This window comes from Cotesia glomerata, linkage group LG5, assembly GCF_020080835.1.
Source record: "Cotesia glomerata isolate CgM1 linkage group LG5, MPM_Cglom_v2.3, whole genome shotgun sequence".
Lineage (NCBI taxonomy): Eukaryota > Metazoa > Arthropoda > Insecta > Hymenoptera > Braconidae > Cotesia > Cotesia glomerata.
This window is the reverse complement of record NC_058162.1, coordinates 23,818,603-23,836,470: the sequence shown is the minus strand read 5'-3', so window position 1 is coordinate 23,836,470 and position 17,868 is coordinate 23,818,603. Positions and strand designations below refer to the sequence as shown.

Genomic DNA, 17,868 nt, shown 5'->3' with positions numbered 1-17,868 from the left:
TGTCAGTATGTAACTCTCTCCGTGGGTAATTTGCGCGCCTGAATATTTTTGATAATCAACAAAATAATAGTTTTAAAACTAAAAAAATCACGCTTTTATAAATAAACCAAACTAAAAAGTAAAAAATAACATAATAGTTTAAAAACTAAAAACACGCTTTTATAGAAAACCAAACTGGAAAAATAGAAAATAAATTTAAATTAAGAATAGTGTTAAAAATTTCAATAAATATAAATTATCAATAGTGTAAATAAAAAAAATAAAGTATTTTATTTTTAAAAAAAAAGCGTGGGTGCTTTTTAAGATATTATCAAAATGATAATCACTCTTACTCATATCTGTCAATAAAATATTTATAACTATTGACAACCATGCACCTCACGCTTTTTTAAAATAAAAATACATTTTTTTTATTTTATTAACTATTATTAATTTATATTTATTGAAATTTTTAACACTATTCTTTAATTTAAATTTATTTTCATTTTTTAGTTTGGTTTTCTATAAAAGCGTAGTTTTTAGTTTTTTTTAAACAATTATTTATTTTAAGTATAAAATACGTTACGCCATGATTATATTCAAGGCTTTAACTGTCAAATAACTCGGCGTGTTTTGGTGGTAAATAATTTTAAAATAAGTTTTTGAATACATTGTTATATTTTTAATAATAATTAATCATTCATGGAAATTATTATTAATTAACTTTAATAATATTGATTACTTTATATCAAGTTTTGATAAATAAGAATATAACCAAATGATTCGGATGCATGCGCAGTAGGGGCGTCAATAATTGGGGCTAAGGTATGTCAATATTTAGATCAATCAGCCTTTTTAACCCGTCAATAATTGGTGTATCCAGATCATCTATTTAATTATTTGTAAAATTACTCATTAGTAAATATTACTGATTATCATTTTAAAAAAAGAAATTGATTGGTTAAAACATTACTTAAGACATTACCACAAACAAAATTCAACGATATTTATATTTGATTGCTTAAAAAAAAAATGAAATCATAACTTCGTCTCTTATAGCGTCAATAATTGGGGCTTTTTACCTTTATTAGTATTTATAAAAGCAAAGAAAAGTTAAAATCGACAAAAAGACGACGTCCAAAATACATAACTCGTTGCTATGTAATGTTTTCTCAACTATTGCGAACAAATAAGAGCATCATAATTATCTTTGCAGTAAATATAGTTGATATTTAAAGTATTAAAAAAATAATTAAAAATATTAAAAATGAGGTAAATTCGGGTTGTAAAAATTTATTACTCAATTAATGAAAATGAAGATTACTTTGAAAAATTCAGTTTAAATAATAGATATTTTAAAAAATTATTTGTCGTTAGTCTTTTATTAATACTAATAATCACTATCATATCATAATATCTTCATAAAGTAATTTTTATTAATAACAAAATATAATAGATGAAATTTATTGAAAATAGAATTTACTATCGCAGAATTAGGTATAAGTTGACTGTATCTCAAGCTTCCCGGGCAAGTTTGAGTGGAGAGCGCGTGCATGCGCAGTAGTCTACTTGACGCGCATTTATTTATTTATTTTTATTTATTTATTGTTATTTGGCCATGGAGCTCCTGTGTTTTGCGCCATCACAGATACAATTATTTTAATACAAAAGTATATGGTATAAATATATAATCATATATAAAATATAAAAAGTAAAAGTAAAAGTAAATAATAATGCACTATCATCATCACATCATTACACATTTATCAATCTCAATCAGTTTATCAATCCATTTACTCAATCAATCAGTTATTCTTTTAAATTCGACAGGAGTTAGAAATTAAAGCATGAACTCCTGAAATTCCTTAAAAATACATTCATTTTGTACAGTCTATTGGTAGTTTATTCCATCAGCCCTTATTAAGCGCTAACAATGAAATCGACTTATCATATTTAACACTATTACATGTTAGAAGTACTAATAAAGTCTTGTCTTATCATCGCCTCTCCGGAATCTAGGTTCAATTGTAAGTAATTCCCTTATGAAATAGAGAGGCATCTGACGCGTATTTCTAATCTGCCTTGTAAATCAAGCAGCAATAAAAGAATTCAATGTCTAGTTTTAAGTGTAAGTTTTCAGCCTAAAATCACGGTAATACGGAAAGTAACACATGTCTTCGTATCTGTTTATTTTAAAAAATATAGCGCACAACAGGAATTTAACTTTCTTTTTCGCATTTGCTGTTGTTGTGCAGTTATATCGCTATAAACTGCAGCATCAGTAATCAAAAGCATAGGCCGTATTAAAGTGGATAACAAGTTTTTTTTCCTTCTGTTGCGTAAATTAAAAAAATGCAATGTTACCATACATTTTAATTGTGCAAGAGTTCTCATACATCTATAACATACATCATTTACTTGTTCAGACTTCATGATAATCTATCATCTAAGATTACTCCTAGGTATTTTACTGATTTAGAGAAGTTAATTTCCCTAAGTGGAATTTATCTTAATTTTAGGCGCTGGGGAATTACGTAATTCATCGTCAACTTTGAAATACACTTCCAAAAAAATTGCTGCTTTTGTTTTACAGGCATTTAATTTTAGACCATTTTTTGTCACACCAATTATTAATTTCAATTTAATTTCACTTCATTGAGAGTAATAACAGAGTATGGAATTTCGTTAAGTTTACATTTCAAATATATTACTAGATCGTCCGGCATAAAAATAAATGATTGCATTGTTTAAGAAGTGAACCTAAATCCGATACATATAAAGAATATAATAAATAAGTACGCTGCCTTGAGGTACGCCATTTAAAATATCATTCCATACGCGCATTGTTATAAAAAATTAATTATCTAAAAATCTATAACAGATATTGAAAACTATCTTAATAAAAAATTTTCATTTTATAACAATGAAAACTTCTGTAAAAAATCATTTTTAAAGTCCCTTTGCCAAAATTCACTTTTAAACAATTAAATTGTTAATAACTTTTGAGTGCATAAACTTACAAAAAATTACTTGCAGATTCGTAATCTACGTATCAAAAACATAAAGAACACTTCTTTAACCCTCATTAGACGAAAATTGCAAATCACATCCCTATACGGCGAGTGGACTATTTTGGATATTTCACTTGTATCTTTGAGATATCATCCTTCAGTATCCTTTTTGTTTTATCTCCTTGAAAAAATACAAATTCTCCTTCATTGAGGTCCTCTCAGTAGTTACCTTTATACATACGTCGAGGTCTACTTCATACCTCCTCCTGTAAGATTTCGGAGAGAAGTTTTTACTTTTATCAGAGCACAGGTTTCTGACCTCGGCGCAGATAAATAAATGATTGTGTCTCTGGTTCTACTATATATATATCCTGCAATTAGTGTTACGGTAACTCTTTTTGTGTGCCTTTTCGTAATTACCGCACCTGAGGCGGGTCTGAATTTTTTTCATTCAGCCGTCAATAGATGGATCGTTTCAAAAAAGTCATACATCTGACTGAAAGAGGACTCCATTAACTTTTTATTGTTGTTGTTGGTTTGCAAATTGTTAAAGTGTTGTAAGTTTGTATTAAGATATTCAGCTATTTGACTTGATTCTGCTTTTATTCCAAATTAAAATAGGGAAATTCTCACAATTCATTTCCCTTCAGTGCCTTCATCCAGTCCTTGCTCCATTTTGAAGGATTGCCATTTAAAATGCTCCTGCATTTTTCTCTAAGACATTTCTTCAACCACCTGTACTCCTCCATGTTTAGGATATCCACTAAATAGTTGCTTGCTCTTTTCCTTGTCACAAATAGATAGCTTGATACGTCTGTTTCTGTCGTCCACAAATATTCCGGCATATTTCTGGCAACTTCAAGGGCCATCTTGTGAGCTTTGGCATAACAAGCGGTAAATAAAAAATTAATGTCATTTTATTTTATTAATAAGACTTTTTTTTGTAGATACTCAAAAATGTGTCCTTTGAAATTGAACGAGGGACAACAGTGGCTATTTTTGGACCTCAATGTTCTGGGAAGACAACTCTACTGTCTCTAATCCATCGATTTCATTTTTCTGCAACGGGGAAAAGTATTCACAAGAAATAATTTTTAATAAATTATAAACTTATTAATTAAAAATTGCAGATCAGCTTCAATGGAATGAATATCGAAGACATTGACCTGTCCTGGCTGCGAAAGCAAATTTCGGATTTAAGCCCAGTGCAGTGTCCTGTGCTTTTTGGCACCACGATTATGGAAAGCATCACCTCCGTCTCACTACTTGCAAGTAGTCTTGACTGCGTACATGAAGGATTGTTGAGATAGTAGGAATGCACTCACTGGTTTCCCAGAACTTCCATTGGAGTACAACACTCCGCTGACCTGGGATTTCCACAGGTTGACCAGAGACAGAGACTTTTGGCGTTAGCCAGGGTTTTGTACCGCAAGCTTCTGGAAGTTCTGATGATCTGACGAGATTCAACTGTCAGCTTTGTCTTCCATTGCTGATGAAGAAATTTATTTTTGATCATTTAAAAACGGGTATATAATTTGTTTCTCTTGATCTCTTAATTTTTTTACTCAATTCTAACTATTTAAATAAGATGTTGGAATAAGAATGCAACGCCACTTGTTGGTAATTTATTAAACTATTTAACTGAACAGGTTTTGGAGTAGGGGTGTTGGCGCAACGTGAGCAAAATGTGTGTGCTGACACAACGAGTTATAAGAATTTTATCCAATAAATCCATATATAAACTAGATTTAGCGTGGCGCGCAAGCGCGTCTGAATTCTTGGTGTGGTATGATATATATTTTCATACTTACGATATATTTTGGGACCTCAATCACGTTACGAATAATTTGTTTCCTTGTGTATATTATATATATATTTTTTCATCTAAATTATACTATAGTAAATAGAACTAGAATTTAATTTTGCAAGCGCGCGCCTGAAATATAGAGTTTGTATATATTTTCATGCTTATGATATATTTGGACCAATCACGTTACGCATGAATAGTTTGCAAATTAACATATTTTTCTATCTTAATTTTATTATAGGAGAGTATATAATTTTAAATCAACAGTTATTGAAACTTGCAATTTTATTTTAATTAAAAAACATAAATTAACTCTGATAAATTAACAAGCATAATTTTTGAATTATAAACTTTAAGATAATTGGTTTTGAGAACATTTTATTTTTAACTTCCCGCCAAGAAAATCGGGAAGTTATTGTTTTTACACCGTTTTGCAAAAACAGAGTGTTCATCAGATCTCGGCGTTTGAAGGTCACAGGAAGCTTCCCTGACTATCCCCGTGAGGTTGTCACTATGTTCGTATATATATATATATATATATATATATGTGTGTGTGTGTGTGCGTGTGTGACTATGTGACTCGCGGATAACTTTTGAACGACTGAACCGATCAGAACGTACTAAACGGCGTTCTAAAGAATTCCTCAAACTTAGATTTCCTGAGAATTTGAACCACCTGACCGATAGATTTTGAGAAATTTTGAAAATCTCAAAAAATAAGAAAAAATCATTTTTGAAGGTGGTTTTTTCGAATATCTTTGAAACGGCTCTATCGATCAACTTCAAAACTAATCCACCCTTAAGCTTGAAAACCACGCCGATCGCCGCTAATCCGGTCAAAATCGGTTGATTTGTTCGAGAGATATCGTGAACGAAAGAAAACCGAAAAATGTGTTTTTTTGACATAACTTCGTCATTTCTTCTCGGATTGTTTTTGATGATATAGAATACCTCAGAGCTTAAAACCGCGTCGATCGCCGCCAAAAACGTGGAAATCGGTTGATTGATTCGAGAGATATCCTCGATAAAATATTTGGAAACAAGTGTTTTTTTAACATAACTCCGACATTTTTTGGAATAACTTTTAAACGGATGCACTGATCAATTTCAAAAACTAATCAACTATTAGCATGAAAAAATTACATCGATCGCCGTCAAGCCGGTCGTAATTGGTCAATTCGTTCAAGAAATATCATGAACGAAAGAAAACCAAAAAGTGTTTTTTGGAATTACTTCAAATTTCCTAGTTTTATCAATTCCAACTTGAAGATTCTTCATGAAACTAAAAAAATTGCGTCAAATACTGCCAACCGCGTGAAAATTGGTTGATTCATTTAAAAGTTAGTGTGGTTTGAAAATTTATAAAATATTGTTCTATGATACTTCTATCAGACTTTTGAGCTCGAAGAGCTCAAAATAACACATAAATTGTATTTTTGAGCCTCGAAGGGCTCAAAACGTCATTAGTGCAGTTTTATGCACCTAGGTATGGAATTAGCGGGAAGTTGCACGGATGGCCTTCCTGGTCTACTGTTTTTCTAATTTTTAATTAAAATAAAATTGCAAGTGTCAAACAACTAGACCAGTATCAATAACTGGAATCTTTTTACCTTATATTAATTTTAAAGACTTAAAATAATTTAACAAATATTAATTTTTCACTTACAGGCTTATGACAAACTAACAATAATTATAGTGACAAACAATCCAAGAATTTTGAAAAAGTTGACAAAAATTTTATACTTAACTGATGGAAGAATAGAAGAGTTTAACAGCGTCGGGCAAATGGTTCAAGCGAATCCAGAAGTTGATAGTCTAATTATTGAAAAGACGGAACGGTTGATAATTTTGAAGGTTTGTTTCTTAAAACAAAATTTGGAAGCCTTTCTTATAAATAATAAACCTTTATAATTAGTTGAAACGATGGCAAAATGTCGGGACAAGCAGCCATCTTGTCCCTCCAGTGTTTCCTCGGACGTCAAGTTTCTTCGGGCGAAGCTACCAGCAGCTCTTGCGGTCAGGCTTGGTGCAAATCGGGCGATCGGGGAGCGTTTCTTCAAGTGCCTAATGTCTTAACTTACAACCCTTGAAAACAGAACGATGGTGTTTAAAAATCTGATTAAATTTCTTCTAAGAGACAAGAGAAGATGGCTGCAATTACTGTTTGCGGGTCTTGCTTCAGTAATTCTGGGTTTTAATGCTCCTATGTACACTGTACTTTTTATGGAGAAACTTTTGAGCTTAGTGGCGCTATTCGACACTTCTGAGCTTTTAAAACGGTACAAATTTTTCACGACTATGTTTTTCGCCGCTGGATTCGTCGCGAGTTTTTGTAAAATCGTCCAGGACTCGATGCTCAGTTTCGTGGAAAGCAAACTCACTACCAGGATTCGCAGAGAGACTTTCAGGAAAATTTTGCAGAAGAACATGGAGTGGTTTGATACCGAAGCGAGGACTATTTGCGAGATTGTCAGAGTTTTGAGAAAGCTTCCAGAAGCTCAGCAAGGCTGTGCCAGGAGATTAGTGTTTTTGATAGAAACTCTGGCCTCTGTTACCGTTAGTATCATCCTTTCGATGTTCTACAACTGGAAATTGGGTCTCGCTACCCTTTTTTTGACTCCTCTGACCCTTTTTATGCTACAATTCAACAAGCAATTGGTTACCGAACGCAATTATCATATTGCGACGAGTTTCAACAAAGCTAAAAAGGTTATAAATTTACTATTTTTTTTATAGCTGATATCTGACAATTTATATAAAGTTTTTCTATAGAAAAATTAAAAAAAATTCTATATTTATGAATTTTAAGTGCAATTTTTAAAAAATTGCTCATTTAATTATTAAATAAATATGATATTAAAGTTAGCAATAACTTTAATGAAAATTAAGTTAGCCGACATCTAAACATTTTTATTAAAAAAAATTATTACAAATTTTAAAAATGTCATTTGGAAAAAATTTGAAAAACTGTAAGTGCAATTATAAAAAAAAAAAATATTGCATTCAAGCGCGATTCAATTCATAATACATTAAATAAATTAAATTCATAATTTAAACAAAAAAAAATATGTCTAAAAAGCATGATGAGATAAATAATAATAATTACAAAACACGTTAAAAAGATTTCAGTTCTAAATTAATAAATAAAGCAAAATCGAAAAATCAAAAATGTCGGCTAGCTTTATTATTATATCGCTTGACCACTTTTTACAAACAAATTTGTTCCAAAAATTGCATTTTTAATTTTTAGAATTTTTACACATCAATTTTTTTGCTATAATCTATTTGTTGAAAAAATTTGTAAAATTATCAAATATCTACTAAATTAATTTTCATAAGTAAATGATATTAAGAATTATGCAGTCATTTAATTATTTTTTCAATTTTTTAACAAATAAATTTTAAAAATAGGCACTTTTATTTTTTTTTTCTACATGTCTAATTTTTGCACGCCTCATAAGCCCGAAGCCACGTTGAGGAATAGTGCTCTTACTCTCGACATTTCAAAAAGTAGTTTTCTTGAAACTGAAATTAATTTTTTACTTATGTCGCACTTACAGGATACAATATCCGGTGCTCTTATATCAACCCTCGCGGTTTTGAAATGCCTACCGTAAATTTTCGGTATTAATGCGATTTTACTGTACCCTTACCGTTATAATTCTGAAATAATCCACAGATTCGGTAGAGATCTGGCGCCAAGATTCCGTTCAAATCTGCTGTAAACGGAGACGCCAGACCTACCACGACTGTATTTACTGTAAGCAGAACAGTGGTATTTTTGAGGTTGCGAAGTACATTTAGCTACGGTACTTTTTTCTAAGGGTGCTATTATAACAGTAATTCATACTGCTTATTTGACTGATTATTAATTAATCATAGTTCACCCATAACAATTACATCTACTTGAGAAGTATTATTAAATTTAATCAGCACAAACTATAGCAACATAAAAATTTCGATCCTGACTTTTTTTTTTCGATGGGCAAAGTGATCTGCCACAGACTAAATAATTCGAGGAATGCATAGCTAATCCTGTCATTAGATGGGGAAACTACAGATAAAAATAAGAAATTTCACCAGCTTGCATCCACACCCGCCAGGGTGCGCTGGAAACCTTTTTTACATAAACTGTGGTTTCAAAGGGGATAGTTTGCTATAAAAAATGCAACCAACGCGAGATTTAATTAAGATTGATTTACCAATTACGTGAATTTTTATTATAATTACAAAAAATACTAAAATCCGAACAAAAAAGCAGTTTCACCGTCCGAAAAAAAATCGCGCCAATGTCCACGTTCATAAGACTACTAAGAAAAAAAAAATTTGTTTTTCTTTACAGTCAGGCCGTAATATATAAAATAAAAAAAAAGTTAAAAAATCCAAGTAACCGATATATGATTGTTTATGATTTTCGGAAATTAAAAAAAAGAATTTTGTTATAAATTTAAAAATTAAGAAAAAATTTTGGAACGTACTTTGGTGTGCGTCATTGTGTATTTCAATTTTTTAAATTTTGCAACCGCGCACACTAAATACGTTCCAAACTTTTTTTAATTTTTAAATTTGTAACAAAATTTTTTGTTAATTTCCGAAAATCATAAACAATCATATCGGTTACTTGGATTTTTTAATTTTTTTATTTTATATATTTTTGTAAAGAAAAAAACAAATTTTTTTTTCTTAATAGTCTTATGAACGTGGACTTGGCGCGATTTTTTTACAGTGAAACTGTTTTTGTTCGGATTTTAGTATTTTTTGTAATTATAATAAAAATTTACAATTGGTACCAACTTAATTAAATCTCGCGTTGGCTGCATTTTTTTAAGGAAACTATCCCCTTGAAACTACAGTTTATGTAAAAATAATTCTAGCGCACCCTGGCGGGTGTGGATGCAAGCTGTGAAATTTCTATTTTTATCTGGCAGTTTCCGATCTAAGGAAGGATTACTATGCATTCTCGAATTATTTAGTCTGTGGCAGATCACTTTGCCCATCGAAAAAAAGTCAGGATCGAAATTTTTGCGTTGCTATAGTTTGTGCTGATTAAATTTAATAATTTCAAGTAGATTAATTGTTATAAGTGAATATAATTAATTAATAACAGTCAAATAAAGTATGAATTACTGTTATAATATACAATTTAGAAAAAAAAAGTACCGTAGAATTAAATAAAATTTTGCAACCTCAAAATACCGTTCTGCTTACAGTAAACACAGTCGGTAGTCTGGCGCTCCGTTTACAGCAGATTTGAACGGAACTTGGCGCCAGATTCTACCGAATCCGTGGATTTAGATCAATCAGTTTTTTAACCCGTCAATAATTGGTGTATCCAGATCATTTATTTAATTATTTAAAATTAATTAGTAAATATTACTGATTATCATTTTAAAAAAAGAAATTGATTGGTTAAAACATTACTTAAGACATTACCACAAACAATATTCAACGATATTTATATTTGATTGCTTAAAAAAAATGAAATCATAACTTCGTCTCTTATAGCGTCAATAATTGGGGCTTTTACCTTAGTAGAGTTTTCTGTTTTTTATTATTTTCGTTTTAATCAATTTTATTATGGAATATAAGATTATGAGGCGTGCACTTTTGGATTTCCCAAACTTTTCTCACCTTTTTGTTTGCCATAATTTATTTGTTAAAAAATTGTTAAATATCTATGACATTAAAGTTAGCTGTCACTTGACCAATTTTTGATTTTTATTTTAACAATTAAATTAATTCTAAAATTATTTAAAAAAAATTGCATTTTTCAATTTTTTAAAAATTTCTGCATGTCAATTTTTTTGCCATAATTCATTTTGTTAACAAAAGTTCTAAAAATTATTAAATATCTGCTAAATTAATTTTCAATAAATATCTTCAAAATTAACTTTAACAAATAAAACCAAAAATTGCCAGATGTAAAATTAAGCTGTTTAATTAATACCACAAGTTAGAGGTTATAACGCACAAATAATTCATCAATTGCAACATAACCTCTGGCCTGTTAATTTATTGATAAACAATAAACTCAAACTTAATGTTTTAATTATCCCAGATGATAATTGAAGCAACGAGAAATGCCGAAGCAATAGCCGCATTAAATCTAGAGAGTAAATTTATAGACTTGGACGACGACGCTGATAATTTAATAACCAGTAACCAGAACAATGTTAAGCTACAGGCGTTTATTTATGGGTGCTGCGTTGCATTACCTCAATTTGCATACTCGGTCGCCGTATTTTATGGCGGATATATGCTAAACAGAAATGAAATTGATTCAACAACTGTTTTCAAGTAATTATTCCTTAAAAATAATTCTATACTATAATTATAACCTATTATTTTTTTTTTTTTTTAGAGTTGCGGAAGCTATAATTCTAGGAACTTTATTAGTCGGCCATTTGGTATTGCCCATGGAGTCAATGTCCCATGAAATGAACCTGTCTTCTAATTTTGTAGACATTCTAGACGATTCTAAGGAAGTAAAAAGCGGGGTTAGGGTACCAGATTTGCAAGGAAGAATAACTTTCCAGCAAGTATCGTTTGTTCATTCTTATTACGCAGCAATTCCTAAGTTGTATGAAATGAATCTTTATATCAAACCTGGAGAACTTGTTGCTTTTGTCGGTAGATTGCACTCTGGAGTGTCTATACCTATTCAACTGTTGTTGGGGTTTTATAAAATAACTTCTGGAGACATTGTAAGCATTATTGTTTTCCCTAACCTCAAATTGGTTCTATAATTCTTGATATACCCCGACAAAATATCTTAAAAGAGATAACCCTAGACAAAATTCTCTAAATTAAAATAGATGAAATATGAAATATAAATAAGTGTAAAGTTAACTAAGTATCAAATTATCGCAAAAATGTGGTCCCTGATTCCTTATCGGTTAAAAAATTAAGGGGTATTCTAGTGTAGAATTTTGAAAAAATCGAAAAAATTTTTTTTTCATATTTTTAAAGTTTAGACATTTAAGAATATGCCATTAAAAGGATTTTTCAAAATCCCTATTATTTAATTAGAACTAGAATTTAATTTACGCGCGCAAGCCGCGCCTCATATTTATTTTCATGATATATTTATGTGTCGTTTATGTATATTATATTCGTTTTCAACCAATCAGAATGAGAATAAATATTTTCAACCAATCACATTACTAATAAATTGGTTTCACATACATTTCATCTCAATTTTATTATGGGACTAGTATACGTTGCGCGCGCAAGCGCGCGTGTGAATGTTAGTATGATATTATCTATATTTTCATGATTATGATATATTTGACCATATTTGACCAATCACGTTAGGAATAGTTTACTTACATGATATATTTTCATATTTTTCATCTAAATTATAAAAGTGGACTAGAATTTAATTTGCGCGCGCAAGCGCGCGCCTCATATTTCTTGTCATGATATATTTATGTGTCGTCTATATATATTATATTCACTTTCAACCAATCAGAATGAGAATATTTATTTTCAACCAATCACAACACGAATAAATCGGTTTCACATACATTTCATCTCAATTTTATTATGGGACTAGAATTCAAATTTGCGCGCGCCTCATATTTATTGTCATGATATATTTATGTGTCGTTTATGTATATTATATTCACTTTCAACCAATCAGAATGAGAGTATTTATTTTCGACCAATCACAACACGAATAAATTGGTTTCTCATACATTTCATCTCAATTTTATTATGGGATACCTCCTTAAGGCGCGCGAAGCGAGCAATTTCAATTCCTAGTATCTTAAATAATTATTCAATTATTTAAGATATTTTGTCTATGTATTCAATTATAATTGAATGCATAGACAAAATATCTTAAATAATTGAATTTTTCAAATAAATAAATTTGAAAAAAATTATCGAATTTATTTTAATACTTATTAATATCATTTCAGCAAATATTCGTAGCACGGCTTTACAAAAACTGTAAATATTAGTTATCAAGTAACATTTGCCAACTATTACAAAATTATCATGAATTAATTATCGCAAATACAACACAAGCTTGTTACCTTGTTGGGCCCTTCCCTGAATAAAAAAAGTATTGAAACAAAGAAAAAAGTATTAGATTGACTAGAAAACCAATACTTTTTTTTTCTTCTCAATACTTTTTTTTTAATCAGGATTTTATCATGGATTTTGTGTGTGTTTATTCGACATTATTAATTCTAAAAAGATAAATATTTATATATTTAAAAAGATTGGAAAATCCAAAAGTGCACGACTCATAATGCTCATTTAATTATGAAATATAAAAAAAAAAAAAAAAACTTAAGTCGTTCAAAATTAATTGCCGAAAAAACAGCTGTAGTAGGAAGGTAGTGCACAAGCGCCCCTGGTGGAATAAAATGTACATAATATCTATAGATATAGATATATCACCATCCATGTTAATTTTTCATGGATATATATAGATATACAGTCTTGTAGTTTTCGTTTTTTATTAATTGTAATTAAACGACACTGAATTAATTAACCATTCGCATTCAGTGACCTACAATCGTCGATAAGAATTAAAAAAAAAAAAATTTAACTCAAATAATTGATTTTTTCACAAGTTACAGTGTTTCCGGGGTTTCATACATGACGGACAGGAAAATTTTTTGACCTATTTTGATGTTTTTTTCCGTTTCTATTGCAGTAAATCAATTTTTAGAAAGTATGGAATTAATCTCCATTAAATTATCTCGACAATAATATGCAAAATATCTAGATTCCGTGAACTAACAAAGCTATAATACTAAAAATAGTTGCTAAAATGAGGCGAAAAAAATTTTTCGATCGTAAAGCACTCTCTGATGCTTCGCATCATGAGTCGTGCAATATTTTGTTGTAAGTGATATTTAATCTCGGGGATATTTTGTCGGGGTATCAAGAGTCCTGATACCCCTTAAACTAGGTTATATAAAAGTTATGCTTTGCAGTTTTTTGATGATCAGCAGCTGAATGATGTTAATATTAAGGAGCTGAGACGGCAAATAGGTCTCGTTGAAGGAGAGCCGAGGTTTTTTAATGACTCAATTGCTTACAATATTTCTTACGGTGGAAATCGTAAAATGTTGGCTAGCGAAATTATTGCTACTGCTAAAAAAGTCGCATTGCATGACTTTATTTCTTCTTTGCCTAAAGTTAGTATTTCTTCTTTTTTTTTCTTTTATTAATTAATAAAATATTATTATTTATTTATAATATTTTATTTATTAATTAAATAAGGTAAAAGCCCCAATCATTGACACTATAAGAGACAAAGTTATGATTTCATTTTTTTTAAATAATCAAATATCAATATCGTTGAATTTTGTTTGTGGTAATGTCTCAAGTAATGTTTTTACTAATTAATTTCTTTTTTTAAAATGATAGTGATATTTACTAATTAATATTAAATAATTAAATAGACTATCCGGACACACCAATTATTGACAGGTTAAAAAACTGATTGTTCTAATTATTGACATACTTTAATCCCAATTATTGACACCTATACTGCGCATGCCTAGAATCATCTGCTTATTCTTATTTATCGAAACTTATTATTAAGTAATCAATTTTATTAAAGTTTATTAATAATAATTTCCATAAATGATTAATTACTATCAAGAATATAAAAATTAATTTATTGAATCAGAAGAGTTCAAACTCTTACAGTAAATTTTTTAGATTAAAGTAAAAAAAAGGCGTGATAGCGCTGTCGAATGGCTGTCAATATGAGATTCAACTTAAAAATTATCAACTAGTTATTGACACCCATTGTTTAAATATTATAAAGCATACAATTAATTTCGATTATTCAATTTTATGAATTTTTCATATATTGTTAATTAAAAAAAAAAAATCATATAATTAGATGAAGAAATTAATTTAAACTCGGTATTTAAAAAAAATGCTTTTCTAACCAAAGTTGTTAAGAAAATAGACGCTCGTAATCTGGTTTGATGAACTGGTGCTTTTATTTTTTTTTAATAATTAATATTTAATATTTTGAACTGAGTGATTTTTTTCAATTTTTTAATTAATTAAAATTTAATAAAAATTTATTTGATAGTTATTCTTATTACAGATAATTAAATATATTTAAAAAAAGTTCGGAAAATCCAAAAGTGCACGCCTCATAACGCTCATTCATTTTTTAAGAAAAAAATTAATTGTGCAATTGATTAAAAAAAAAAATTATAATTAAGTAATTTCTTACAGAGTATTTTTTATTTTTTTTTTTTAAATATCGGCGCCCTTTTTTCTTGTCATATGCGCACGCATTCTAAAAAAAGTTTGGGAAATCCAAAAGTGCACGCCTCATAACGCTCATTCATTTTTTAAGAAAAAATAAATTTTGTAACTGATAAAAAAAAGAAAATTATAATTAAGTAATTTCTTACAGAGTATTTTTTTTTTTTAATATCAGCGCCCTTTTTTCTTGTTATATGCGCACGCAGTCTAAAAAAATCTAGCTTTATCAAGTGGCGCCATTGTTTTTACGTGACAAATAAGAAAAATTCGTTTGTCTTTGTACGGTTATATCGTAATAAATTTTAATGAAAATTCAATTTAAAAAAAAAATACGTAAACTAGGCTACTGATATGAAATACGGACCCAGTTCATCGCATTCGTAAACTAATAAAAAAGGTCCGGTCTTGAAATATCAATTTGTTCGGGAGTAATCATTGGTACATCCAAAATGGGGTGACATCCGGACGTCCACGTAAAATTTTTTTCAAAACGTTTTTTTTTTCAAAATAGCATCATGAAATGATTTTAGAAAGTAAAAGATGGTTTAATTTAAGTTTTTTCTCCGTGTACATCTACTTATATTATTGTTTAAGTGTAATATGGTTGTGATAGAGACATTTAAAGATCACAAAATTGCTTGACCTTGACGAGTCGAGTATAAAGCACAACCTCACGCGCTTCGCGCTATGAGGCGTGCAATAATTTAGGGTGTCAATATTTAGACGCCTGTCAATAATTGGGGCTTTTACCTTATTAATAAACTGAAAAATAAATTTTATTCATTCATTATTACAATTAGGGATACTATACAGTACTAGATGATTCGGAAGTAATATTAACGACCAGTCAAAAAATAAAACTCTCTCTTGCTAGAGCACTTGTGAGAAATCCACGGATTCTTCTGTTTGACAATTTAAAAAAATGCGAGACTGAAGAAGCTCAGCAAGTAATTAAATAATTTTTTTTTTAACCCTTCGTAGGTAGCGTGTCTTTTCCGAACTAAGTTGGTCGCACGGTGAGCGCTCCGCCGCCGTGTTAAAACGTACGCGCTGTTGCCAAATGTAAACTAATCCACAGATTCGGTAGAATCTGGCGCCAAGTTCCGTTCAAATCCGTTGTAAACGGAGTGCCAGACTACCGACTGTGTTTACTGTAAGCAGAACGGTTTTTTGAGGTTGCGAAATTTTATTTAATTCTACGGTACTTTTTTTTCCTAATTTGTTTATTATAACAGTAATTCATAATTTATTTCACCGTATTAATTAATTATATTCACTTATAACAATTTATTTACTTAAAATTATTAAATTTTGTCAGCACATACTATAGCTCGCTCACAAATTTCGATCCTGACTTTTTTTTTATGGAGAAAAGTCAGCGCTACAGACTAGATAAAATAAAAATGTGTAGTAATCCTCCTATAGATACGCAACTACAGTTAAAAAAAGTAATTCATAGCTTACATTTACGGCCGCCAGGGTACACTGGAATTATATCTACATAAATTGTAGCTTTAAGGGGATAGTTTGTAGTAAAAATGCTGCCAACGCGAGATTTAAGCTGGTACCAATTGTAAATTTTCATTATAATTACAAAAAATACTAAAATCCGAACAAAAACAGTTTCACAGTAACAGTTTCACGCCAAGTCCACGTTCATAAGACTATTAGGGAAAAAAAAATTTTTTTTTTCTTTACAAAAAGATACAAAATAAAAAAATAAAAAAATCCAAGTAACCGATATGATTGTTTATGATTTTCGGAAATTAAAAGAAATCTTATTGTAAATTTAAAAATTAAAAAAAAAATTTTAGAACTTACTTGGTGTGCGTCATTGTGTATTTAAATTTTTTTAAAGTCCTAGTAAATAGATTTTACGAATTTCATTAAAAGTAAAATATTTTGCAACCACGCACACTAAATACGTTCTAAAATTTTTTTTTAATTTTTAAATTTACAATAAGATTTTTTTTAATTTCCGAAAATCATAAACAATCATATCGGTTACTTGGATTTTTTAATTTTTTTATTTTGTATCTTTTTGTAAAGAAAAAAAAAATTTTAACTTCCCGCTAAGAAAATCGAAGATTTTCAAAAATCGGGAAGTTATTGTTTTCACCCCGTTTTTCGAAAATCGAGTTTTCATCAGATCTCGACGTTTTGAGGTCCTAGGAAGCTTCCCTGACTATCCCCGCGAGGTTGTCACGGTGTCTGCATGTGTGTGTGTGTGTGTGTGTGTGTGTGTGTGAAAGTATGTGAACCGCTCATAACTTTTGAACGGCTTGACCGATTTCATCGCGGTTGGTGCCATTCGAAAGGGCTTGACCAAACTTAGATTTTGAAAACTATTTGGACCGATTCAGATCAATAGATTTTTAGAATTTTTAAAAAAATCTGAAATACAATTTTTTGTTAAATGTGGTTTTTTTGCAATCACTTTTAAGCGGTTTAAAGGTTCAATTCCAAAAACTGATCAGCTCTTAACCTCAAAAAACCACGTCGATCGCCACCAGTCCGGTCAAAATCGGTTGATTCGTTCGAGAGATACCGCGAACGAACGAAAACCGAAAGTATTTTTCGGAATAACTCCAAAATTCTTAGCGCGATCAATTCAAAATTTAAGATTCTTTGTGAGGCTTGAAAAACTGCGTCGAATGCTGCCAACCGCGTGAAAATCGGTTTATTCATTCAAAAGTTATTGCGGTTTAAAAATTCAAAAAGTAGTGTCTTATCAAATCTCTATCAGACTTTTGAGCTCGAAGAGCTTTAAAGCATAGGAAAGCAATCTCTTTGAGCTCGGAGAGCTCAAAATAACCCATA

The 17,868-nt window shown here is 29.9% G+C and overlaps 1 protein-coding gene and 1 pseudogene across 1 annotated transcript; both read left to right on the top strand.

Annotated features, from left to right (window-relative positions):
• The window catches only part of LOC123266151, an 11,626-nt pseudogene extending 4,631 nt beyond the window's left edge, over positions 1-6,995 (top strand).
• A 65-nt stretch (positions 6,996-7,060) lies between these two features.
• Positions 7,061-16,007, top strand: LOC123266150 (multidrug resistance protein homolog 49-like). Its single transcript, XM_044730179.1, has 5 exons — positions 7,061-7,506; positions 10,856-11,094; positions 11,159-11,501; positions 13,749-13,952; positions 15,849-16,007. The coding sequence occupies exons 1-5, from the start codon at positions 7,096-7,098 to the stop codon at positions 16,005-16,007; spliced, it is 1,356 nt and encodes a 451-aa protein (XP_044586114.1). The 5' UTR covers positions 7,061-7,095.
• The last annotated feature ends 1,861 nt before the right edge of the window (positions 16,008-17,868 follow it).

Coding starts and splice junctions, on each gene's coding strand:
- LOC123266150 (XM_044730179.1), top strand. CDS start 7,096: ATGTTTTTCGCCGCTGGATTCGTCGCGAGTTTTTGTAAAATCGTCCAG. Junction 11,095..11,158: donor GATTCAACAACTGTTTTCAA/GTAATTATTCCT, acceptor TTTTTTTTTTAG/AGTTGCGGAAGCTATAATTC. Junction 13,953..15,848: donor TTATTTCTTCTTTGCCTAAA/GTTAGTATTTCT, acceptor TATTACAATTAG/GGATACTATACAGTACTAGA.